The following is a 25,933-nucleotide window of genomic DNA, read 5'->3' on the forward strand; positions in this document are numbered from 1 at the left end:
GGGAGCCTGATGCAGGACTCGATCCCAGGACTCTCAGATTATAACCTGATGTTTAATCGACTGAGCCACCCAGGCACCCCGGGTTGTTTGTTTTTTATGCAGCTTAGTTTTAAGAAGAATCTCTAGTAGCCTTGGGTAAGCTCAAGGTTCCAAGCTGAGAGAAATACCAAAATACTGAAGTAATTTATCAGTGTATTTGAGGATTCCCTGTTGATAAAATTCAGGAATTATGGAGAATTTGAAGAGAGTCAAAAAGCAGAAAAATAAGCTAATGTTTTTCAAAAACGGAAAAAAAATCTTCAGAAAACAAGACTAGCAAGCGTTTCCTGCTGATCATAGTAGGAAATAGGTGGTTTGCAAACACGCAGACATGCAAACATGATCACTAGACCCCAAATACCCACTCAGTCCTCATTTCCCATTTACTCCGGTTATTCGTGCCTCTTATATAGACATACTGTGGTTGACTGTGATCTGGAATTGGTGGTAAGTTTGGCGGATTCCTAGCTGAAAGTACTTTTAAATCTAAAGAACTTTTTTTTTTTAAGCAGCAAATTGAAGAGTTCATCTATGTATGGACTTAATCTGTTCAGAACCAAATGTGTATATTTATAATTGTCACAAACCTGGGGGATTTGTCCGGTAACGGAATCAGAACTTAGAAGTCTATTCAGGGGATTGAGTTATGGGACAAAACCCAGTAAGTGAAATTTCAAAAGGGTGAATGTAAAACCTTACAGTTCGGTGAAGGAAGAACAACTTCCATGAGGAACGATCGGGGGAATCTTGACCTGCATCCCCTGTACAGAAAAGTAGTAGGGCTGATAGTTGACTCCAAGCTGAACAGGAATCCTTGCAGTAACCTGGCTGCCAGTAAGTCTAATCCTACATTTAAGCGCCTTAAAAAAAAGAGTCCAAATAGGGGCACCTCGGTGGCTCAGTTGGTTAAGTGTCTTGCTCTTGATTTGGGCTCGGGGTCTTCATCTCAAGATCGTGAGATCAAGCCCCAAGTCCGGCTCTGGCCTGGGCATGGAGCCTGCTTAGGATTCTCTCTCTCTCTCTCACTGTCTGCTCCACCCCTCCCACTCACGTTTCTCTTTCTCTAAAAAAAAAGTCCAAGTAGTAATTCCATTGTTTTTCTGTTAATCACACTTTTTTTCTTGGTTATCTCCATGATAGCTTCACGCATGTATTTGTACTTTGTCTTTTGCAAATATGACGAACTAAATTTACACTGGTAAGATTAATTGACATATTAATTGAGCATGTATTTTATGTGAGTCATGAGATAGTGACTCACTTTACAGGAAAAAAGTAAATGTATACAAATATACACACATTATTATATGTACAAATCATATATGCAAATGATTATAATACAAGGTGGAGTGTGATACATGCTACAAAGTGCTGTGGCAGTCCAAACCCTCATGAAGAGTGGATCTTAAAGAATTGGAACAAATGGAGATAATTGGAGACATTGTTCTAGGTATAAAAGAGGTGCATGCAAATTTGCAAAGGCATGAAACTGGCATGGCTCAGTAACGAGTTATTCAGAATGGCTAGTGTATGCAAGAAGTCAGAGAGCGCATTCTGGAGCCAGTGTGACAATTTTATACCACACTAAAAAAACTAGAATTTACACTGTCAATTCTAGGCAGTTAGGAGCAATCAGAAATTAGGTGACATGTTGAGATTGCTTTCAAAAAATAGAACTGACAGTAATGGCTAGACTTCTTTGCCAGCCTTTTATTTAATCCTTGCAATTGAGCTCTGAGTTGGGTCACATTGTTATCCTCATGAATGGATGAGGAACTGAAGCTTAGAAAAGTCAATCGCCCAAGGTCAGAAGCAGAAGTCTCCTTAAGCCCTGATCTCCCTAATTCCGAAGCCGGCGCTGTCACCACTGTGCGGTGCTGATCATGTTGGCACTAAGTGAAGGGGCAAGGAGAGGGAAGAGGGCATTGAGGCAAGAGTGGTTACGTGTTCTCGTGCTGCTTCAGGTCCTGCAGGCGTAAAGACGGGTCTTCTGTAGTTTTGACTGATCTGTTGTAAATTAATCGTGTCACAAATTTCTTCTGTACTGTTCCCCTGCACATCACAAAACCTTCTTCTGTGCATCGTTTTTGTTAACAAGCATGGCTCTTCTTTTTACCAGTTCCTTGGGACCAAGCGCATTGAATACCATCGGGAATGCAGCGTCAGTTAAAAGAAAAGAATCCTCCCGGAGCTCAGCTCAATCAAAAGAAAAGAAAAAAAAGAAATCTGCACTCGACGAAATCATGGAGGTATAGTTTACGAGCTGCTTATTGATGTTTTAGCAGTTAGAGGAATGGCATAATTCAAACTAGGGAAAGTTAAATAGTCTCACCAGTCCTTGGATTAACATAAAGTCGGAAAATGCATGCAGACTAGGGTAGGGCAAGGGAGTCTGGACCCAGTTCCATGTGAGTAGAGTTGGAATCGCTCATCACAGGTTTACTTTCCTGCCTCACATGCTGTCTTCAGAACTCTCTGTGTGTTCATGGTCAGTGGAATTCAATCAGGAGGACTTTGGCGGTCACTGAAGCTAGAAACGAAAGCTCTGTTTCCCTTCTGTGGCTCTGTGAAATGGGCATCCTCCATGGATTCCTCCCACCAGACCGTGCTCTCCTCTTGTTTCTGACTTCACTTGCCACCTCGTAGCCAGCGAGAAGAAGCTATGACATAGTTTTAATTTGACTTAACCTGATGGCTAAGCCTCCGTGATGAATCCTTGAAAACCCATGATTTAAGATCTAGGGCCACACTTTGGCTCTAAATCTTACCTGCACCTCTAGAGCAGTTCTAAATCTTCTTCTCTCCCTTGCCACACATAGCCTTACCTTATCAGTACATTTATGAAGTAAGTGGAAAGGAGAAGGACAGGCAAAGAGAAGAAGTGGATATAAGAAGCTGGCTTGTTTTTCCCCCTCATACCATTTCCTCTAGTCTCTCCAACGCTCCTCTTCATTTGTGAAGGGATAGAGGCAACTGTGTGGTCTTCCCCATATCTGGGTGTTCTTACGATGCAGTGCGGTCTAAACAGAGAGTATAATATAAAACGTACACTGGGAGATGTGGTCGCTCCATCACTGAGCATATACTGAGTCACTGTTATGTGCTGGGCATCTGTGCGAGGTCACGTGTCTGTGTAGTATGAAGAAAAATACGGTCCCTGTGTGTCACAGGGCTTTCATTCTAGTAAGAGAGACGGTCCATGAACAAGTGAACTGGTGAGTAAGTTATTACAAATGCTAAGTGCTAAGGGGATCTGAGGGCGGGCCATGGGGAATAGCTTGTGAAAAGGTGCCAAGGCAGGAAAGATCTTGAAGGAAAAGTCCATGTGGCTGGAGCATGGCGGGTATGAGAGTGGTAGCATTTGTGGTTTGAGAGGGAAGTAGGATCAACATCTTACATGTCTCAATAGGCCATGACAGGAAGTTCCTGAATCTATTTCAAAGTAAAATGGGAAGCCAGATCTACCGGCTTCGTAAAACCTGCTGAATTTGGAGTGTTCTTTGTTCATATTGGAAAGCTGGAGACGTTAAAATGGGATTCATGATCAACCAAAATGGCAGCATTCTGTCCCATGGAAAGTTGGGACTTCGAGTTCACTTACGGCCGTCAAGAAAGAAAAAGGCTCCATGTGGCACCTCAGCGGCCAGACAGCGCTCTTTGTTGGGACACCCTTGTGCTTAATCTCTTGTGGTTATCTTTTTCTTGCCCTACATTCATAGGATTTATTATCCTTATCAAACAGAGAAGCTCCTTTTTGCCGTCACTGTAGAAGTGACCGTGCTGCAGAAAATTGGTTTGAAGTGTTGTGTCTTTACCACATGAAAGCGTTGCTTGATGTAGCGCTGGCACGTGGCCTTCAGTCTTGACCAAGTAGAGGTCGCTTGTGTTTATTTTCTTGGCCACTTGATGTGCTTTGTCACATATTTTTGTACATCCAAGTATGTGTGTGTGGTTTTTTTTTTTTTTAAAGATTTTATTTATTTATTCGACAGAGATAGAGACAGCCAGTGAGAGAGGGAACACAAGCAGGGGGAGTGGGAGAGGAAGAAGCAGGCTCATAGCAGAGGAGCCTGATGTGGGGCTGGATCCCATAACGCCAGGATCACGCCCTGAGCCCAAGGCAGACGCTTAACCGCTGTGCCACCCAGGCGCCCCCCATGGTTTTTTAAAAGATTTTATTTTTAAGTAGTCTCAACTCCCAGTATGGGGCTCGAACGCACAACTCTGACATCAAGAATCGTACGCTCCACCCACTGAGCCAGCCAGGCGCCCCCCCCAAGTGCTTTTTTTTCTTTTAATCAAAAATTAATTGCAAGAAATGTCTTGTTTTGCAATGTCTCGTCAGAGCTTGTAAATTACACGGGTATATGGTTTACGGTGTTCCTTTGCTACATTGAATGGTATTTGAAATAAACTGAGGATTTTTAAGAGAGAATCCTGTATCTTCTGTGTTCTACAGATCGAAGAGGAAAAGAAAAGAACTGCCCGAACAGACCACTGGCTACAGCCTGTATGTATCCACCTGGAGCTTCCTAAGTCCTGAATGCTTTTAAGAGAGTGAATCATGTAAAGAGCATTTGGTATAAATGACTGAATTTCTCAAATATACTTAAATCATATGGATAGATCTATAACTTTCATGACTTCTTTTTATCTGATCTTAAATGATCAGTTGCACGTGTATTGGAGAGTTACTTGACGTTTATAGGCTGGTAAGATTTCTTCAGTTTCTTTCTTTATTTTTTAAAGATTTCAGTTATTTATATGACAGAGAGAGACAGCGAGAGAGGGACACAAGCAGGGGGAGTGGAAGGGGAGAAGCAGGCTTCCCGCTGAGCAGAGAGCCCCATACGGGGCTTGATCCCAGGACCCTGAGATCATAACCTGAGCCAAAGGCAGACGCTTAATGACTGAGTCCCCCAGGCATCCCCAGATTTCTTGAGTTTAATGTCAGATTCATTTGTGGACATCTTGAATTTAAGCCTGGAATTATTTCCAATTTTTGCTATAAGACAAGGGTTGTGTTTTCAGACTTTCAGGGACTGAAAGGTAGAACTGTGGATGCTGAAGCATTTGTTTTCAACTTACAGTTTATTAAACTTAGAATCTCCCTTGAGGTACTTTGTCGAAAAAAGCCGGTTTTTATTTTACAAACTGAAGTAGAGCTTTGTATTTTATTGTATATTTATTTATTATTGATGTTATTTTAAGATAGAAATTTTGAAACATTTAAATAACTTTAAACATTATTATTTATTGATGCTCCGTTTTGAACCCAGGTGGGAAGTTTTCGTAAGATGCTCAGGGTGCCTTCGTTACAGCTTCTGATAGAAGCTGGTTTGAGCAATAACAAGAGACTGAAAAGTAGTGAGAATGTATGTCATTTAGATAATTTTGATTCAAAAAGTAAGATTAACAATAACCTAGAAGGTCAAGAAGTCCAGAGTTCTCATTCAGATCTCCATAGTCCTGCTCCCTCTAAGCTGGAAAACAATTTCGCCTCCGCGTCTTAGTTGGTGGTCTTCTATTTGGGAGGCCTTTCTGCCCGGTGCCCATGTAAAGGCCGAGGAAGCAAGTTAGCTAACATGACAGTACTTGCTGCTTTCAACAGCGAATTACCTCAACGAGTTCTTCCATCAGCCCTATAAGGTAATTCCTGTTGTAATTCCCATTTTAGAGGTGAGAAAACTAAGGCATCAAGCATTTGAGTAATTTCCCCAAGGTCATAGGGTAAGCACCGAGCCAGGATCTCCCTGGCGATCTGATTCAGTAGGTTGTGCTCTCAGCTGGTCAACAGAACTACCTCGTGGGGTGTCTCAGGCACCCTGACTCCCCGTCTCTGAGTACAGGTTTGGTCAAGACCAGTGAAGGCTGGATCTGAAGGCAAGAAACCACCCATGTATTGTTCTGTTTTCTCCATTCCCGTAACGAGCATGTAAATATGAATAGTTTGATTATTGTTTATGAAAATGTAACCAAGAATTTTGCCGAAAGCAGTCGTTCTTACCCAGAGAGTAATTCACAAATTCTTAGAGAAGTGTTTTTTCCAGATTACATATGTTTTACTACTACCACTTTCTAGTCTCCTACGGTCAAATGCATATTTTCACCAGCCTCCTAGGTGATTCTGATGTATGCCCTTCATTGGTTTAAAGGAGAAAGAAAAGAAACCAAAAGGAAAAAAAAAACCAGAGAGAGAGAGAAAGCATTCCAAGTTTTAGTCCAAAAAGTTTCTTTGCATTGATAATACTTTCAATTCAATTATATTTTCTGTTCGATAATTCTCTCTTATAATAAATTATTCAAATGTTTTTCCTAGTTCCTCCTGCAGAGCATTACATTAAAAGTGAGGGTCATCCAACAGTGCTCTGATGACTCAGTGTGTCTCTTATGTGGAAATGCCCAGTATGTTGTTAAAATAACCAGCAGTCCACGCAGGTAGACTGGAGAGCTTTACTGTTTAAACTCAGAAAAGAAATATATGACCCAATCTATTGTGTGAGCGCATGTCAGTAAGCCCAGTGATGTGAGGAGTTAGCTTCAGATTTTAAGTGTGTACTCATGAGGGCCTTTGAGAAATTTAGCCCAGAAATACTCTGGCTAAAGCAGAGAAGATCTTTTGGCGTTACCTGGCTTCGTTTAGAAAGTTTTAGGTTCTTAGAACAGAGGCTTAAGAGTAAGACCATTTCTCTTAAACATGTTTTTCTGCTCTAATATATCCTCCCTACAAAGTCCTTACTGAATTTTGATTAATAAAATTTTTAGCCTGGCTTACTTGTCACCGTCTGGTACCTCTGTTACATTCACTGGAAGTAGCAAATACAGAATCACCGTAGTGAGTTTAGCATTAAGTCAGGCGATGGAATTTTCATGATCAGCCGTTAGACAGCTAATCTAACTCGGAAAAATGACGATGCAGAAGCAAACTCAGACTGCATTAATATGAAACAAGCCCAGATTTCTCTCCCATTTGAGAATTAGATGTTCAGAAGAACGGTACTTTTAGCTGGAGCTAATCTGGAAGAATCCTGTCTGTATCAAAAATTCAGAGTAACCTAATGAGAAAAGAACATTGTAGAAAATGTCATGCGTAAGCTCAAAGACCCAGTTCCTTGCAATTCCCGGTGAGACCTGCCATCTGAGTTTTTATCAGCAGTGAACACCAATCGTGTAATATCTTTGGCCCTTTTCACTTCCTTGAATGGAGAGAGAGAAAGAAGCTCTCTGTGAAAGACATGGATTAATAGGGTTGAGATTGACAGATAAAAGTCCTAGATTTCAAGAGACCTTCAGTGTGGAAATCAGCCTTGAGACAGGTATTTTTTTTTTCCCTTTTGGTAACCATGTTGAATAAAGGGAGAAAGAAGAAACAAAGGATCAGTAAGGGAATGTTTTGCATAATTGGGAAGGCTTAGAACTCCAAAATTTCTTATTTAGCAGAGCAGTTACGTTTTGCTATGATTTTTGGTGAACGTAAAGTGAAGGAGGAAAACCGGAAAGCTTACTTTATGTCTTTCCCTTCATCTTTATTTTTCTGTTGTTGTTTTCTAGGAAATCATCGTGAAAATTATAACCAAAAAACTCGGAGAGAAATATCATAAGAAAAAGGGTGTTGTGAAGGTAAGAATGGGAGGCTGTGGATGGAATTTGTGAAAGGAGCTGGGGGCTGGCCGAGTCAAGCCATTTTGATATTCCTGAAAAATCACGTCCTCAGGGGAGGAGAATTGTGTCTCAGGTTCCTCATGGTTCCAGAAGCTGAGTTCATAATCGGTGGAAAAATGATTCCTTTGCGACCATAGTTTCTATTTCACCTTGGTGTGCTTTCTTATTGGAGCAAATCGTATGTATGGAATCCCGCTGGCACAGCTTAAACTCACTCGCTCACTCTGCGTGCCTTGCCAGTCAGTGAGACACGTCCTCTTTGTTAACGATGGGCAAGCCGATCACGTCCCCGGAGTTCCAAGGAGGACTTCCTTGTTGTGTTTTGCCCGAAAGACTTTTCGTTGCTCTAGGATTTTAAAATTTTAAAGTCTATGCTCCAGTCCTTTTCCCTCGTTGCCATTCCTAAATAGTTCCATTCTGGCACCCAGCATTGTGCATGCAGAAATGCCTCCTCTTGTACTTCAAGCTAGGCATTCGTCCCCTCACTGTATTTATTGAAATCGTATTCTAAGATCGCCAACCAGTCCTTTATTCTTTCCCCCACGAAAACCTTCGCTAAGCCTTGAATTGAATTCTTTATTAGGAAGCATAGAACCACCATATTGTACACCCAAAACTAATATAATACTGTTGTTAACTCTACTGGAATTAAAATAAAAATAATAAACTTTTTGAAAATTTAAAAAGAGCCTAGAATGCGTAGTGGTATATGGAATCTATAAAACAGTGTCATTTATAGAAGGAGTTACTCTTACCTTTTGACTGGAATTTCGTTTGTGTTCATCTTACCTATTTCCGTCCTTTGAAATTTGTGTGCACTTATTTCTGCTATTATAAAAGTGTTGATTTCACATGACAGGAAGTAATTGACAAATATACAGCTGTTGTAAAGATGATTGACTCTGGAGACAAGCTGAAACTTGACCAGACTCATTTAGAAACAGTAATTCCAGCACCAGGTAAATCTTTTTGCAGACCATTTAATGTGTATGCTATCAAAATGAGTGGTTCCATCCTTAAAACCGTAGTTTCTTGACCTTACTGTATAGTTAGAGACACGGATTTCCTTTCTGGAAATACATAGCTGCCGGTATAAGTGGTGTGCTTCGTTTCAGGTGACACGGTAGTTTGTTTATCGGTCCTCTGTGAAAGCTATTTTGTGGCATAAATCAATTTTCCTTTCCTGGGATCCATTTTTTTTTTTTTCCTGAAGCAAAACACAAACTTACAAGAAAAAAAAAAATCAGTCATACTGTGGTTGTTATTAATATATTTCTCTAGCTACCTGAGATAGTAAAGTAAAAATCTGTATTGTTTTGCTTTTTCTTGTCCTTAATTGTCTGTATCATTTGGGTACTTTTAAATATCTAGTATGAATGCTACTTCGGTTAGGGGGTTTGCCTCCGACCCAGTCTTTGTAGTGGTATCATTGCTGGCATGGTGACAGTGTTATTAGTCTCTAAAACTTCCACTTATCAGATCCTTTATTTCCCACTTAAATGAAACTCACCTTATGGCTACAAATTTTTTTTTAGCTTTAGTGAGCTGTAATTGACACACAGTAAGCTGCACTTGTATAAAGTATACAGTTTGATCAGTTTTACCCCGTGAATACTCCTCACGAAACCATCCCTACAATCAAGATCATGAATGTGCCCATCACCCCCCAAAGTTTTATTATTTTCTTTTATAATTCTTCTCTGCCACCCCTCCACTCCGGCCTCCCATGTCGCCCGAGGCAACTACTTGTCTGCTTTCCATCACTACAGATGAGTTCCTGTCTAGAAGTTTATATGAATGAAATCATACCATGTGTCCTGGTTTTTGGTCTAGCATCTCTCATTGAGCATAATTATTTTGGATTCACGCATGTTGTCACGTGTATGTGTAGCTCACTTCTTTCTATTGCTAAGAAGTGTTTCACTGTATGGATGTACCACTTTCTGTTTGTTTAGTCCCCTTTTGATAGACATTTCAGTTGGTTATAGTTTTTTTTTGGCTGTTACAAATAAAATTTCCAAGAACATTCATATGCAAGTCTTTATATGGACATGTGGTTTCCTTCTATTGGGAAGATACTTAGAATAGCTCACTCATAGTAGGATATGTTTAAATTTATATGAAACTGCCAAACCATCCTATGATTTTTAAAAAGAGGCAAAGTGGAGTGCCTGGGTGGCTCAATTGGTTAAGTGTCTGTCTCTTAATTTCAGCTCAGGTCAGGATCTCAGGGTCCTGAGATCGAACCCCATGTCAGGCTCTGTGCTGAGCATGAAGCCTGCTTAAGATTCTCTCTCTCTCTCCCTATGCACCTCCCCCTCCACTCACACACCCTCTCTCTCTTAAAAAAAAGAAAGAAAAAGCCAAAGTAAGCTAATTTTTTTCTGATTATTTCTGGACTATAGACATTTCCCCTAAGTACCTTCTACTCCTTGCAATCCCTTTGACAAGTGAGTGAAAGAAGCCATGAGGATTCTTATAATGTTAACAGTGATCAAGACATCTCCTTTAGAATATTACAGAGTTCTAAAATGATTGAGAACTTCTAAGAGGGGTTTTGGTTTTCGTCGTGTTCGTTCAGTGTAACTGTACTTTGCTGTAACAAAGTAGAAGAAAAAAATGAACATTTCTTTGCATTTAGGGTGATATTCTTTTCTACTGTAGGAAAAAGAATTCTCGTTTTAAACGGAGGCTACAGAGGGAATGAAGGCACCTTAGAATCCATCAACGAGAAGACCTTCTCAGCTACTATAGTCATTGAAACCGTACGTACATTGACACAAAGAAATTTCTGAATGCTTTAAAAATGTGCCATTGTTCTTTCTCATTGGGTTGGTCTTTGTTTTATTTTAGAGTCTGGGTTTTTTGTTTGGGTTTTTTGTTTGTCTTCCTGTATGGAAATCTGTAAGCTTAGTTTTGGTAATGACTCTGCCATCGTAAAGCATTTTGTGTTCTGATTTCAAAAGAAATGCATATGTGTCTTAGCCCACTCGAGCTGCTGTAACGGCGTATCGTAGACTGGGTGGCTGATGGGCAGTTGTACCTTTCACACTTCTGATGGCTGGAAATGCGAGAACAAGGCACTGGCAGGTTTAGTGTCTGGGGAGGGCGTGCTTCCTGGTTCGTGTGTCCTCACCCGGTGGAAGGGACAAAGGAGCTCTCTGGGATCTTAAAAGGGCACCAATCCATTCATGAGGGCCCCACCCCTACGACCTCATCACTCCCCAAAGGCCCCGCCACCAAATATGATCACATAGGGCGTTAGGTCACAGCTCTGACTCCTGGGTGGGACACATTCAGTCTATAGCGATACTCACTGTGTAAAACCTGAAGAGGACAATTGAGTACAAATGACTTAACAATTACCCATAATCCCCCAGCCAGATAACTGCTTTAATGGTTTGACCTGTTCCTTTCCGGTCTCTGTATTTTATAAAGTTGTATGCAATATATACAGTTCCACATCCTGACTTCTTTTTCTCTCACATCTAATATAAAACTCAATTTGGCATGGCATAATTAGTGGGGACTACAGAGGCAGAAGGAATGGAGGGAAAACCCCAGAGATCAACATTTTAACAGTCCTCCCCTTCTTTCATGAAGGGCTGAAAGATAGCAGAGGTCAGTAATTCCAGGAAATCTGATGTGCAAGTAACATTGTTGACTGGCGTGGAACGGATGGCTCACTGACAGGCCCTGTGAGGCCTGAGATGTCTCCCGAGGGAAGGAAGGGCCTGAAGCGGGCTTTCCCCCGCCGCCTGACCCATTTTGGAACTACAGATGACTGTGCGGTGCCTCTCACGGTGAAATCCGTTTTCACACCCAGTACCATAAGCGGTAGCATTTGGGGGGATAATAGACCCCTCGGAGATTGTGATGACCGCCCTGAGCGCCCTCTAGAACTACGGGTAACTGCCGGGTTTCAGGGGTTGCGCGAAGGGGGTCGTAGCACCTGAACCCATCGCTGGACTGTTTGGCAAAACGTGTAGGTCCTTATCTGAGAGAAACCACATTTAAGTAAATTGAGCTTTTTTTTTCTGTCTCTGACAACATGAACTTAAAAACTGGCGTTGATGAACGTAAACCATAAGGGAAGGAAAGGAGAAGGCATCTCCCCTGGTACTGAGAAATGTGGCGATCCGACTAAATTCAAGATCAAGTTTTTTTAAAAACTTGGTCAGTTTTTCTCTCTGACTCAACCAGCATGAGGTCATGGAAAATCTCATATTTCCTTGGCAAAATGATCCTCCTGCACTTTTTAAGTGCATCGTCCTATCCAAATGAGATCCTGCTTCAATTCATGCTTTCTTCTCAGGGAAACGCAAAACAGCTAATCCCCGCGGAGGGCATTTTAGGTTCCGTCCAGATCCCTTTGGGTCACAGCGGGTGGGTTTCACGGGCCTGTTCTTTTCCTCCCTCGCCGTACCCAAGCTTCTTCCTGACCTTGCATGGCGCACAGAGCCGCAGTGAGGCCGGACCCAGGAGGGCCCCGCGTGAAAGGCCTGCTTGACTGCAAAGCCGCATGCACGTTTCAAAGGAGAAATCCACCCGCTGCTGTTCTTTTCTTGCGCAGCTCGCTCCCACTTAAAAAACAATCTGTCTGTGTGAGCGTGTGTCCGCTCGTCCGTGTCCGCATGGTTCCTTCACATCATTGCCACGAGACACGCGAACTTTCTAAGGGATTTCTCTTGCCATTCTTTTTTATCATTTCTGACATCTGAAATTGTAGCATCAGTACCAAAATATTTGAAATTTACTCATTTATTAAGCAGATTTTTTACAGTTTAACAAATTGTTCAAAAACAGTTTAAGCCTTTTAGCCTATTTGTCTAATTAACCGAATGACTGGCTCCCTTCTCATTCCCCAGCTTTGTATTCTTATCGGAGAAGCGTACTTGGCCACAGGCCTTTATACTTGATAATGAAAGATTTAACCTGAGTCGTGCTTTATCTGGGAACTTACTTCTTTAGATACAGTCATTATTTTATATTAAAGGAATAGCATTTAATAAAGGATTGTTATGGGGACGTATGATTTGCAATAAAAAATGTTGAAATCTCCCTTCGGGGTTAGAGTCATCCTCATCATCATTGTTTTATATTTTGTAAGAGAGGACCAGCTTTCAAATTTTAACCAAAAGGTTTAATAAGAGCCAAGAATTATTGAGCTCATACTCCTATCATGTTCCAAATATTGTGTAAGCACTTTATGGACTCATTAATATTTCCCAACAGCTCGGTAAGCTGGGCCTATTGTTACTTCCCCTTGGGGACAGTGGGGTACGTCACTTGCTGAAGGAGGGATTTGAACTTGGTCAGTCTGTTCTCAGGGCCCACACTCATGCCTCTGTGTTCCCAGGTTGTATTCACTTTCGGGACTGGTGTTATTTCCCAGTATCTAGTTTAACCCTTTCCCTTTCTTTTGGATACAAACAGAAAAAGCAAATACATTTATTTATTGTTTTAAAGATTTTATTATTTTAGAGAGAGCCAGAGACAGCAGGAGCAGGAGGGACAAAAGGAGAGGGAGGGAGAGACTCTCAGGCAAACCCCCTGCTGAACGTGGTGCCTGATGTGGGCTCAATCCCAGAACTCTGAGATCATGACCTGAGCCAAAACCAAGAGTCGGAGGCTAAACCGACGCCCCACACGCGCCCCAAAAGCAAATGCATTTAAAGTTGAGCTCATTTTTGGTAAGAAAGACCAACCGAGCCGTCCAAGCTAAACGGGACAAACATGTTTGGTATGAGTGTCTGAGTTGCTTACCGTAATATTTGCTGTTGAAAAAGAAGGTCTCCAATGGCACAAACACGGTAGAATTTAACTTCTCATTCTAAAAGTCCAAAATGGGTGTTCTTGATCGGGGAACAGCTCTTCTCATTGGGGTGATGTGTGAGCCCAGGATTTTTCCAGCTCGTGTCTCCACCACCTTCAGCAAGTTGGTTTGACAGTTGCCGTGTCCGTGTGCTTCAAGCCAAGGCCGAGCGGGGTGGGCCGCATGCGAGGACCGTGTGTGTCACTTCCGTTCCTCTCTGTGGCCGCGGCTCCATCTCACGACCACACCTGACCACACGGGGAACCGGGGAGGCATCCAGGGAGCAGAGGACACACCGAACAGCCAGCAGGTCCCTGCCACAGCATGTCGTGACGACACGTTTCACAGTCACTGAAGCAGTCGCAGCAGTTCGTGAAGAGTAGGCCATCGAGTAGTTTAGAGTTCAGAGTCACAGAGCAGCGTTGGCTCCCATGATGGGGTCGCAGGGGTACGGAAAAGGCGCAGCTGGGTCTTTACAGGTAGTGTCATTTTCTTGTCTTCTAAGTACCTGGGTGTTTTTAATCTTTTTTTCAATTGTTTTAACTTGTAGGGCCCTTTAAAAGGACGCAGAGTTGAAGGAATTCAATATGAAGACATTTCGAAACTTGCCTGAGTTTGAAAATTTGTTAACACATTAAAATCCTAAAGCATCAAATTGGTGTTCACCAAGGCATTATGAGACTCTACTGTGTTAGGGTGTTTCTTTTGTATAAAGCAAATGGATTTATTTAAATATTACTGTATAGTTGTTCAGCGAAGCTTATAGAAAAATCTAATTATGTCTCATGAAGTATCAAAACAATGTAATTTTGTTCTTGTTTTTCTTTCCTTTGTAATATTTCCTTAATGACTTTTTATCTTCATTAAAAGAATGTTATTGTAAAGTGTTTTCTATTAAGACTATTTAGAACCATACAGTTAGAGGAAATCTTTCATATACTCTCTATTTTCTGTAGTAAAGCTGTGAACTATAAATACAAGGACATTTTAAAAACTCAGACTATAAAGAGAGTCACAGCTTTATGGAGATAAAGTTCACACCATGTAATTTCACCCACTGAAAGTACACGATTCTGTGGTTTTAGTACCTCTGCAGTCGCGCACCCATCCCCACTATTTACTTTTAGAACATTGTCATCACCGCAGAAGGGCACCTTGTGCTCATGGTCGCTCCCTGTCCTCCCTCTCTCCCCTGGCAACCCCTGGTCTACTTCCGGTCTCTGATTTGTCTGTTCTGGACACGTCACATCGGTGGAATCATATAACGTGTGTTCTTCTTACGACGAACTTCTTTCATGTAGCATCATGTTTTCGAGGTCCATCCACGTCGGGGCCCGTATCAGTACTTCACCCCCTTTTGCTTGCTGAGCGGTAGTCTACTGTGTGGGTAGGCCACATTTTTTAAAATCCATCGGTCAGCTGATGGACATTTTGGCTGTTTCTGCTTCGGCAGAGTAATGCCGCTATATGAGCATTCAGGTACGAGACTTTCTGTGGACGTCCGTGTCCAGCGCCTAGGAATGGAGTCGCTGAGTCTCACTGCAACTCACGGGATACCATGTTTAACATTTTGAGGAACTGCCAGACTGTTCCAAAGTGGCTGCACCATTTTACAATCCGATCGACAATGCTAAGCTATACATTTTTAAGTAACAGAGCAGTGTATTAGGGATGCAAAAGATAGGAACTCCACCTCCTACCTGGGTTATGAAAAAAAGATTTTTTTTAAATTAATGAATGTATAGTACACAGGATAAAAGGAGCAGACCTTAGCTTCCAGCGGGGTTTAGAGTGTGAACAGCCTTATTGGGGGTTGGTCTCTGCGGGTTTCCTTTCTCTGTTGGCTCCACTCAGCCCCTCACACCAGCCAGATGCCTGCCAGCATCTCCAGCTTCACATCTTCCCTTTCTCCCACGGTTCAGACCGAAGACCAGAACTGAGTCTTAACTGGTCCACCCTGGGACAGATCACTCCAAATGCAAGGGTTGGAATATACTGAATGGCCAGACTCAGGTTCTGTGCCAGCCCCGAGGCCAGCTGTCTTCGACTTAGCATCAGGGACAGGTGAGAACTTCTCTTGTCAGAAGCTGGGAGAATATATGCTGGTGAACAGAAACAGAAGACGCAGCACAAGACATAGTAACAGGATGATGTCAGTAGCTTTGCCAACACGATTCTTCCAGGAGGAATTCAAGTGTTTCTGAACTAACTTGACAACATAGTCCCATGAAAAGGAACTGGGTTTTGGGGTTGAGCAGACTTGCAATAGAATTTTGACTGTTCTTTTCACCAGCTATGTAATCTTAGAAAAAATCATGTTCTTGAATTTCAGTGTTTTTAATACACAAATTGTCAAAAAAAAATGTGTCCCTTTAGGGTTGTTGTGAGAACTACAGAAAATGCATAGTAAGTGTCAGACATGGTGGTGGGTTGTAGTTTGGTAAATGGAGCCACACGTCTGTGGTCTGGCCTGGTATTAATCTGGCCCGAAGAATTTCAGGAGGGAAAATGGTTCTTCCCGATAATAATATGGTAAATAAACCACGACAGATTGCACATGCCTCCCCCAAATCTCTTAAGTTTGGAATCACCTCCCTGGTTTTCTGATGAAAAACATAGGAAAAAAATGTTTCCTTCCTACCTCCCACATTTTTATTCTTTTCCCCAACATCTTCCTGAAATTATCTGCAGAATGAAATAAAGTGGCGTAATTGAGGTGACTTTTAACTTTTAAAAAATCTGAAGCACAAAAGTAAGATTCTAGGTGCCAGGACATTTTTTTCCTGCAAGTTCTTAGAGGCCATTAGTGGTTATGTTACACAAAGTGCCTGCAGGCACCTAAAATCAAATTTTATATGGACTTTTTTTTCTTTTTAAAACATCACAAGCTACTTTTCTTTACATAGACTTTTTTGTCTTTTTTTAGATCAGTTCTAAGTTCACAGGAAATTAAGCGAAGGTACAGAGATTTCGTATCTATCCCCTGTCCCCACACACGCACAGCCTCCCTCGCTCCCCACATCCCCCACCGAAGTGGCACATCTGTTATAATGAACCCGTGATGATGATTGATGCGTCATCATCATCCAAAGTCCGTAGTTCATGTTAGCGTCCCTCCTGGTATTGTACAGTCTATGGGTTTGGACAAATAGATAATGAAATATATTCACCATTATAGTATCATACAGAATAGTTTCACCAGCCTGAAGAATCCTCTGTGTTCTCACTGTTCATCCCTCCCTCCCTGCAAGTCAACCCCTTGGCAACCACTGATTTTTTTTTTTCTTGTCTCCATCGTTTTGCCTTCTCCATAATGTCATATAGTTGTAATCATACAGTATGTAACCTTTTCAGATCGGCTTCCTTCACTTAGTAACGTGCACGTAAGGGTTCTCCATGTCTCTTCATGGCTTGATAACTCATTTCCTTTCAGTGCTGAATGATATTTCTTTTTCTGGATGTACCACAATCTATCCATTCCCCTACTGAAGGACATCTTGGCTGCTTCTAGATTTTGTCAATTAGCTGCTATAAACATCCATGTGTAGTATTTATGTGGACATGTTTTCAAATCAGGGTGAATGTCAAGGAGCGCAATTGCTGGATCCTATGGGAAGAGTATGTTCAGTTTTGTAAGAAACTGCCGAACCGTCTTCCAAAGTGGCTGCGCCATTTTGCACTCCCACCAGCAGTGACTGAGAGTTCCTCTTGCTCCACATCCTCACCAGCATTTGGTGGTGTCAGTGTTTTGATTTTTGGCCATTCTGATAGGTGTGTAGTGGTGTCTCGCTGTTACGTTAATTTACAATTCCCTGGTGACATATGACACTGAGCGTCTTTTCACGTGCTTATTTGCCATCTGTGTTTCTTTGGTGAGGTGTCTGTTTAAGTCTTTTGCCCAATTTTTAATTGGGCTGTTCATTTTCTTACTGAGTTGTAAGAGTTCTTTGTGTATTTTGGATAACAGTCCTTTATCAGATATGCCTTTGCAAATATTTTCTCACAGTATGTGGTTTGTCCTCTTATTTTTTTCATTATCTCATTTGAGGTCATATGAAATTATTGGTAATAGTGTCTTGGGAAACCACATTCCCTGAGTTTTCTTCATGGGGCTTGCCATTGGATCCTATTGCCTTCTTTGCTGTTTTCCCCTTATCTACTCCTGTCTCTCCATTTTTTGCTGTCATACTTGAGTAAATTCATTGAACAAACATTTACGGAGCGTCTCTGGTAAGTAAGCCATTGCAGTAGGTGCTGGAAATTTAAATGTGAGAAGTGGGTGTGGACCCAAGATGTGTGTCGTGTAGGAATTGACAGTGTTCGGTGAACTGATATTCAAATGAAATGATTGGCCAACAAAGAGAAACTTGATCATCTGGGGCAGCGACTTAAAAATCCACCCTAACTTGGCTGGGCCTCAGTAAGAGACTCCTTGAACTAATATCAGGATACACCTCAGTTCCTACTTTGCTAAAATAGAATCCCAGGATTAGAATATGAATCAGCCTTGATTGTTAAGTTGGTTATAGGGTTGGCTGAAGTGCCCCCAGAAACGTTAAGTGGATAACTGAATCGTTATACTTTCATTAAAAGGAAACATCCTTGATTTTTCTTTCTCCTACAAGGATATTCCAGAGAAAGTTACCACCGTAGATTTGGCCAGTGTGGAAAAAGTGTTAAAAATAATAATACTAAATTCTTACCGCATTTTTATGTATCCAGCGTACATGAGTATTATTTAAGCATTTTTATGTATTCAGTCAGCCAGGTAACTTTTACTTTGATCATACGGGGTCTTTGGAGTGACTTATCTCTCTTTCAGTTGGGATAAGGCTGAAGAGAAAATGCCACTTTTCATGGTATTAAGTCATCCTATAAAGCATGTAGAATGATTTGCATAAGATCTCACACCAGTAGGTACGAAAATAACTCCTGATTCATAGTTCATTTTTACTACACATCGAGATAATCTTTAATTTCCTTGTTTTCCCAGTTATTTCTTTGGATTGCCAATTTTCCAACTCTTTGAAAATGTACTTGATTTTCAGTAATTTCAAAATACAAGCAAACATATAAACTTATGACAGAGATGTGATCTGAGCCAAGAGGCTGTTTTTTTTCAAACATGGGCTCTCATTTCCCTGACAATCAGACATATATATTTGCTTGGTTTAGTGGAAACCTTTTAGATTGATACTTACAAAGCACTTTGAAGCTAGGCTACAGAAGTCCTAAAGATGATTAATACATATGACAGATAGCAGCCCTGTGATACCCCAGCGGAGATTTAAGTTGAATACCACTACTCTACACAAAATTAAATACTGATCAATTCCCAGTGGGTTGCAAAGTGCTCCAAAGAATAAGAAAACATAATATAGGTAATTGTCAAGTTGTTTTATTGCTAAAGCATAATACTTTCAGAAACTAACCAAGAGGTAGACAGTGGAAGAATTTCTTCCTTTCCAGCTATCCCTGTTAATTTGGTTCTTTCATTTGAAATTCAAAATTGATTATTCATCTAACTCTAATTATAGAGAGAAGGCATATTACTGGTCTCAATGGGGGCACGTGGACAGTATGAATACGAGTTTAGTTTTATTATTCAACACACCAGCTATTAATAAAGGTTTTGATAATTTGCATAACATGGATCTGACTTTAAATCTAGTTTATTTGCTAGAACCCTTGTTCAATATCCTGCATATAAATGCACAGCCGAAGATCATGGTTATTTTTAAAATTACAGAGCACATGTAAAATACTAGGAATCAACCTAAACTTATATATCTAAAGGTAGAAAAGTCTTCAAGGTAGAAAACTCTTAAGGCCTAAATTTTTACCAAGTAACAGAATTAATAGTAAGAACCCACTTTTGAAGTTTGTGTTAAATATTAGCACTTTAAGATCAGTATTTTTGAAATAGGAAATGGGAAAGATGTCGTAGACTTTTTTTAATGTATCATAGGTAACCACAGATGAAGCTGAAAGGCCAGGCCATTTACCTCCTCAGCACTGTGGTCACCTTTGGGTTCTAGAAATATCACATTTCTTTAATATTTTACAATTAGGTCAAAAGATAATCACTTGATTTTTCAAATACAAGTTGGGTGTGTCCAAAAAGGGAGTTTTGTGTACTTTCTAAAATAAAAATGACTTTTACTAAATTATGGAGAGAAAGATTCATAACAATGTACATTTAAACATTTTTTTAAGTGCATTTTTACCACTTTGGCCTTTGGGAATATATCCTAATTCTAGGAATTGATTTTTAAAGGGAGTTATAAAGAAAGGAAAGTACAGACTCACAAGGAATCAGATTGGCACCACATCACCAAGATCCGTGAGATTAATGCAGACTTCTTCTGCCTTATAAATGTCGTTAGCCTTTTGCTAGGACATAACCTGCTAGCTAAATTTATTTTGAAGTAAAGTCGAATCGTACAAGGTTTAAAATGTAAATGGCGTTCCTCTCAGGAATTGCTTAAATACAGACCAAAGTTCTGCAAGGAATACTCAGGAAGCCTCTGCGTTCAAGATCATTAAATCTGTGTGAAACGTGTGGCTTCCAGAGAATTTGGAACCGTGGTTGTCTCTGAATTTGTAATAACATCAACACTATGTGCAGTCAGCCATGTGAGGTCACGTCCGGAGCGATTTTAAATATGTGAAGAATTTGGGAGCCATACCATCTCTGGGGTGACTTTGGGATAACGTCAGGGAGGCAGAACTGTTGGGAGGGATGGTAATTTAATAAGCAGATGCCCACCCATGTGTATCATATCTTATTTGGAGAATGGCTTTGAGAACAGAAAGAGGTTGGTGAACTAAGGCCTTGTGATGGTATATTTTATGTGTCAACTTGGCTGGGCCATGGGGTACCCACAGAGTGAGTCACACATGCTTTGCGGTGTTTCTCTGAAGGTGTTTTTGGATGACATTTACATTTAAATCATAGGCTGAGTGGAACAGATGGCCTTTGCTAAGTGGGCCTCATCTAATCAGTTGAAGGCCTGCATAGAACAAGAGGATGACCCAGTGAGAGGGAACTCTCCAGCTGCCTGTGGATTTCATCTGCAACCCTGATCCTTCCTGCCGCATGGCCTTCAAACAAAAACATCAGCTTTCCCTGGGTCTCCTGCACCATCGGTCAGCCCACCCTGCAGGTTTGAAACTACCAGCCTTTATAATGATGTGAACAAATGGTCGTAATAAATCTCTCTCTCTCCCTGTATATATATACACATATATATTTCTGTTTCTCCGGAGCGCTGACTTACACAGGCTTCGTGGCTAAAAAGGACCTCTAAGGCCAGCGCTGTGGAGGGAATCCTGGCAAACCACATCGGGCCATCACAGGAATCTTGGCACGTCTATCTCAATAGCTGGTGACAGGGCTTTAGTATTTACAGCCACAGAACAATCAAGATCAAGTAACTTCCCTGTTCTTACTCGATGTTCGCTAAATCACTTCTCAGAAATGAACATCCCATGGACCTGACAGCGTAAAAATGTACTCAGCCTACAAGGTTGAGGACCTGACACTCGAGAATAATGAAATCATCTCAGTAAATGACAAATGTAGGGCTCTGTCCGGAGGCCAGTCTGACTGGCCAAAGCCACTTTCCTTTGCATGACCTTGATGGACACATCTTAATGTCGGAAAACTCAACAAAATCCTAAATCTTCTTTGCAAAGTGTTTATTTTCTTCAGATGCATTAACGGGTTTTATGAACCACCATGACGTCTGGTTAGTGTTTTAATTATTCAGACTGAAGAATGGCCGCAGGGAAAAACGTACCTACAGATAATTTCCAAAGCCGTCCATCTTTAAGGCCTTTTGAGAAAGCTATAAAGCTGGGGCACGAGGTAATCCTTGTAATGTCCATCGATGAAACCTTTTCCACTGTTGTGCACAAACCAACAGGAGACCTCTGTCCCAAACACTCTGTCTGTTCGGTAGTCTTTCTGCAGACCTCTGCAAGGAAAATGGCGCACGGGGTTAGAACACGGTCCAAGGCTTGGCCAGCCTGCGGATCTGGAAAGGAGACACGCCCCCTCGCTTGCTGTTCCTAGAAGCGCCTTCCTTCTAGCGCCATATCTGCTCGCCCAAGTCATACGGAACATTGTCTGGACAGAGAATAAGCAGCATATCCTTAGATGATTCCAGTAACCCTTTGGAGAGTGACCAAAATAGACTTTTCCAGCAAGGTAAAGAGTGCAAATTAATGTTCAGTTGGAAAGAAGGCAGGAATCCAACACTGAAGTGATGTGGGCTAACCTCACATGTCACCTGCAGAATGCATCGGAGATGCCTCCCATCTTCCCTGGGTGGGTGAGTGTTCTATTTAAGGGCAATGCCAGCTGTTTCCGAGAAATTCATGCCTTTCACTTAAAGGACAAAGCAGCCAATGATTTAAAAAGTCATAGGGCATATTGTCACTAATGAGCTTTAAAATATATACGACAGTGCACGGCCCCAGGTCAACTCAGTGTCAGTCGTGTGTCGCAAGGTGCTTGCAGTAGATGAACTTGAGGCCCAACATTTACCTTTGTCATTAGAAGATAGCAGATGTGTGTTTACCAACCTCAGAAAGCTTATCTTATGATTAACTGTGCTCACCCTTTCTTTATCAAACGAGCTCACTGACGCCCACTGGTAACTCACTGGTCTCCTAAGCTGGAACCAGGGGAGTGGTATACTTTTTTTGTTTTTGGTTTTAAGATTTTTATGTATTTATTTGACAGAGAGAGAGACAAGCAGGGGGAGCAGCAGGCAGAGGGAGAGGGAGAAGCAGACCCCCCACTGAGCAGGGAGCCCGACGCGGGGCTCGATCCCAGCACCTGAGATCACGACCTGAGCCGAAGACAGACGCTTCACCGACTGAGCCACCCAGGCGCCCCAAGAGCTCATCGTTTTACTTCACAAAGCGATGTGTGGCGGTGCGTACGGCTTAATTATGACTGCGATTTTATCACTCACTTACGTGGAAGCCAATGACATTCGTGTGCAAAAAAGTCATTTCTTATAAACCCAAGTGGATTGCTTTGTAAAAACTCTTAAAAGGCAAAAATAACACCTGCTTTAAAATGCTAGCAGATACCACAGGGGAGACCGCTACTGTGGATTAGGAGTGATTGAAAAGATTGATAAGGATGTTAAACTCAGAATGCTTTGTGATATGGGATTCTCACTTCGAAACCAAGCCTGCGGATATGGTTTGTGTGAGAAAAGCTACACAAAAATGCTTTTGGTAGATTCATTCTTGAGAAGAAGGCGGCTCCAGTCCTACGTAAATGTGTCCATTCATTCTCCAGCACTATGGTTCACAGGTTTTGTTTTTTTTTTTTAAGATTTATTATTTATTTTGAGAGACAGAGAGAGGGAGGAGGGGCAGAGGGAGAAAATCTCAAGCCGACTCCACACTGAGCGCGGGGCTCGATCCCACGACCCTGAGATCATGACCTGAGCTGAAACCAAAAGTTGGAAGCTCAACCGACTGAGCCACCAGGCGCCCTGGTTCACGGGTATTCTTATGATTTCCTCCTTTATCAGCTTTTTCAGTAACCCAGCTTGTGACCATAGGGCTAGTAATGCACGACGGTGAGGCCAACAGCTTAATCGCCCTGGGCCTTCAATGGGACCTACTTGTCTAGCTAGTCCTTGTGTGCATTGGGGCTGGCCTGCCCACGGCGTCCTTATGCCAACGTTGTGTATGTGTCTCTTCCTGATGAACCATTCAGACTGACACAGATCACGCTTGCGAGAGCTTTTCTTGCTTCTATGTTACTGTGTGAGCTTAATCCCGGGAGGCGCGCTCTCCGTTACTGTTGTATGCCTCCAGTGCCTACCTGGTGACCGTCAGCGTGTGTCCCTTCACCTCCATGCTCGCCTCTGGCTTCTCGGGGACCTTCCCCGGTCGTTCATTGAAGATACGGATCTTTGGCTCATGCATGAACTGGCCTAGTGAGACAAAGCCCAGACACGGATTTACACGGAACCCGAGGGCAAATAAAAAAACAGTCTCATTGTCATTTGACCCAAGCTGCATTTCGGTCCTCCCTCTAGAATTTCTAGGGTAGAAAGACATATTGAGAAGAGCAGAGCGATGGGAGGGATGGGTCCTTCCCAAGAGCAAAGCTGCGCTGCTCATGCCATGGTCATCTCACATACGAGGCTGACCTACTGGGCAGGAAGTGGACCGGAACGCCCGCCCTGACGACGGGGTGAGCACCGGCCACACGGCTCAGATCCCAGGGACAAGGTTTGGGATGCCACATGCTTAAACAGTTCCTGAAAAAGTAGAGAATGTGAACCTAGACGCCCCTCTTGTTATCACTTCCCAAACCAGTTCACCTCTCTTCAGTCAGAAAAAAAAATCTTCCAGGTAAAATGGAAAGTGTCTGTTGCTCCTCTGTTTGCCCGGTTTGGGAGGATGAAATCCTGCTTCTGGGAAAACCTCACCAGCAATGGCAAATGGCGTTGGCTAGAGCACGACCGAGGCCCTGCACTGCTCTGTCAGGCTGCACGGAGCATGTCTGTTACCTTCTGTATATTATGATCTGACATCGAAAACCCTGACCGGCCGGGGAGAGACTGCCCCTCCCAGGCCCAGCCAATTCTGAAAGACAGCAGAGGACTCGGGAGCGTGCCTGTGATCTGCACGCGAACCATCCCAGAGCCAGACCTCCTCTAGCTGGCCCGGAAGCCATTCCAGGGCCAGGGGCCAGGTAAGTACACTGCCCTAGAGCCCAAAGCCTGCTGAAATGATTCAAGCTCGCCAATCTGGACCCACCCCGCTCTGCCTTGTCTTCCCACAGAAACCCAGGAGAGGCTCTGGCCGAGACCTGTTGCATCGGGTCCCTGACTCAAACCTGGCCTTCCTCCGTGGGTGGCCCTGCAGGGCGGGCCACGCCTCTTTGTTTCTAGGGGAAACTGAGTGACAGTAAAGGTTTCTATCAATGGCATTGACCCCCTGTGTCCTCAGTCACCTGTATAAATCAAGACCCAGGCACAGAGCGTGGCCCCAACCTGTCCTTTGGGTCCAGACCTGGCACTGTCCAAGTTCTAACCTCCAAAGTTGCTCGAGACTGAGACCCACGTGCCACATGGTCGATCAACACCATACCTATTAGCCCGTGTGCTTTAGGAGAAAACTTGTTTGTGGGGGGAATGTAGATCCCCAGAAAGTCTACATTGATTGGATGCTTCTTCCAAACGCGATGGAGTAAAACAGAGAAGGACATGTCTTTATCCAAGGTGATGGTCACAGTTTGCTCCTTCTTCACAGAGACAAGCACCCTGGGGCGAAAGCCAAAATGGAGTCAATGTTTCTAGAGCACACTGTCTACGAAGCCATCCCTCCCTCCGTGAACCTGAGCTCGCCATCCCGCCCTGGACGATCCCACGAGTGTTCTAGGCCCCTCTACAACAATTTTTTTTTGCCACAGAATGTTGTTTTCACTCCTGGCTCCGGAATTCTGTCAGTTTATATAAAACAATGAACAGGTAATCACGGGGAAATATTACTCATAAGACACAATCACAGTGTTTCCGGGCACACTCGGACATGGAGTTGGCTGGGGAGTTTTCATGGATTCATTCACGTATCCAGCACGTATTTACCGAGTCCTCACTACACACCAGGCCGCAGGCTGGCGCCGAGACACACAGTGGCCAAAAGACGCGGACTCGGCTGCCGGGAACGGGGTTGTAGGCAACAGCAATCTTTCTGAACCTCGACTTCTTCACATGTAAAATGAGGACTGTAAGTTCTACGTCTCGATCAGGGATTTCTGGATTGATTTATGTAGTCGTGGGTGGAGGACTCACCTCCGATTAATGACGCGAGCTGTGTCAGACCAGGACAGGACGGACACATGAGAGCCCCGGCTCAGGCTGATGGTCTCGGTGCTGATTTCTATTTTCATGTCTTCACTTTGGAAATAAAATCCCAGTGTTCCAAAATAGGTGCTGAGTTTTTCATTCTTGGGTTTCTTGGCACCAATGAGCTGCCCGTTGACCAAAATCCCTGGAGAAGGTAACATACTTTTTTTTTCTCTCTCTGTGTGCCATTTTTTTGCGCATGCAGGCACCATAATTCAAATTTACCAAATTCGACGATATGGGAAAATTACTACTTTTTTGCGTCAGGACTTACATAACATTTTTTTCCTGTGCAACTCTCACTTTGTTACTGCGTCTTATTATACTTTAAACGATTTATACCACAGTACGATCTGCTAGTTGATACTCCGTCTCTTAGCTATTCTAATTCCCTTAGGAATATATTTATAATTCATTTCTCACTAGTTATCAGCGTTTGAAAGGTACAGGACTTCTAGTAAGGTGGGAAAGAAAGAAATCCCAGGTAGTGACAGTGAAGCAGGACGATGATCTGACTGCCTCTTTCAAA

At 42.5% G+C, this 25,933-nt stretch overlaps 2 protein-coding genes across 2 annotated transcripts in view; one reads left to right on the forward strand and one right to left on the reverse strand.

The window, feature by feature from the left end:
* The window catches only part of KIN (Kin17 DNA and RNA binding protein), a 40,461-nt gene extending 19,311 nt beyond the window's left edge, over nt 1-21,150 (forward strand). The window contains exons 8-13 of the mRNA XM_045812905.2: nt 2,159-2,288; nt 4,499-4,549; nt 7,591-7,659; nt 8,561-8,660; nt 10,366-10,466; nt 14,067-21,150. Coding sequence (XP_045668861.1) covers nt 2,159-2,288; nt 4,499-4,549; nt 7,591-7,659; nt 8,561-8,660; nt 10,366-10,466; nt 14,067-14,129 — 514 coding nt within the window. The 3' untranslated portion in view covers nt 14,130-21,150. The remainder of the gene's footprint in view (nt 1-2,158; nt 2,289-4,498; nt 4,550-7,590; nt 7,660-8,560; nt 8,661-10,365; nt 10,467-14,066) is intronic.
* A 50-nt stretch (nt 21,151-21,200) lies between these two features.
* The window catches only part of ITIH2 (inter-alpha-trypsin inhibitor heavy chain 2), a 36,290-nt gene continuing 31,557 nt past the window's right edge, over nt 21,201-25,933 (reverse strand). The window contains exons 18-21 of the mRNA XM_045812927.2: nt 25,351-25,549; nt 24,647-24,819; nt 23,370-23,481; nt 21,201-21,495 (exon numbers count right to left, since the gene is read on the reverse strand). Coding sequence (XP_045668883.2) covers nt 21,348-21,495; nt 23,370-23,481; nt 24,647-24,819; nt 25,351-25,549 — 632 coding nt within the window. The 3' untranslated portion in view covers nt 21,201-21,347. The remainder of the gene's footprint in view (nt 21,496-23,369; nt 23,482-24,646; nt 24,820-25,350; nt 25,550-25,933) is intronic.

The sequence above is a fragment of the Ursus americanus genome, chromosome 31 (genome assembly GCF_024610735.1).
Source record: "Ursus americanus isolate L20-20 chromosome 31, mUrsAme1.1.p, whole genome shotgun sequence".
In the NCBI taxonomy this organism is placed as follows: Eukaryota; Metazoa; Chordata; class Mammalia; order Carnivora; family Ursidae; genus Ursus; species Ursus americanus.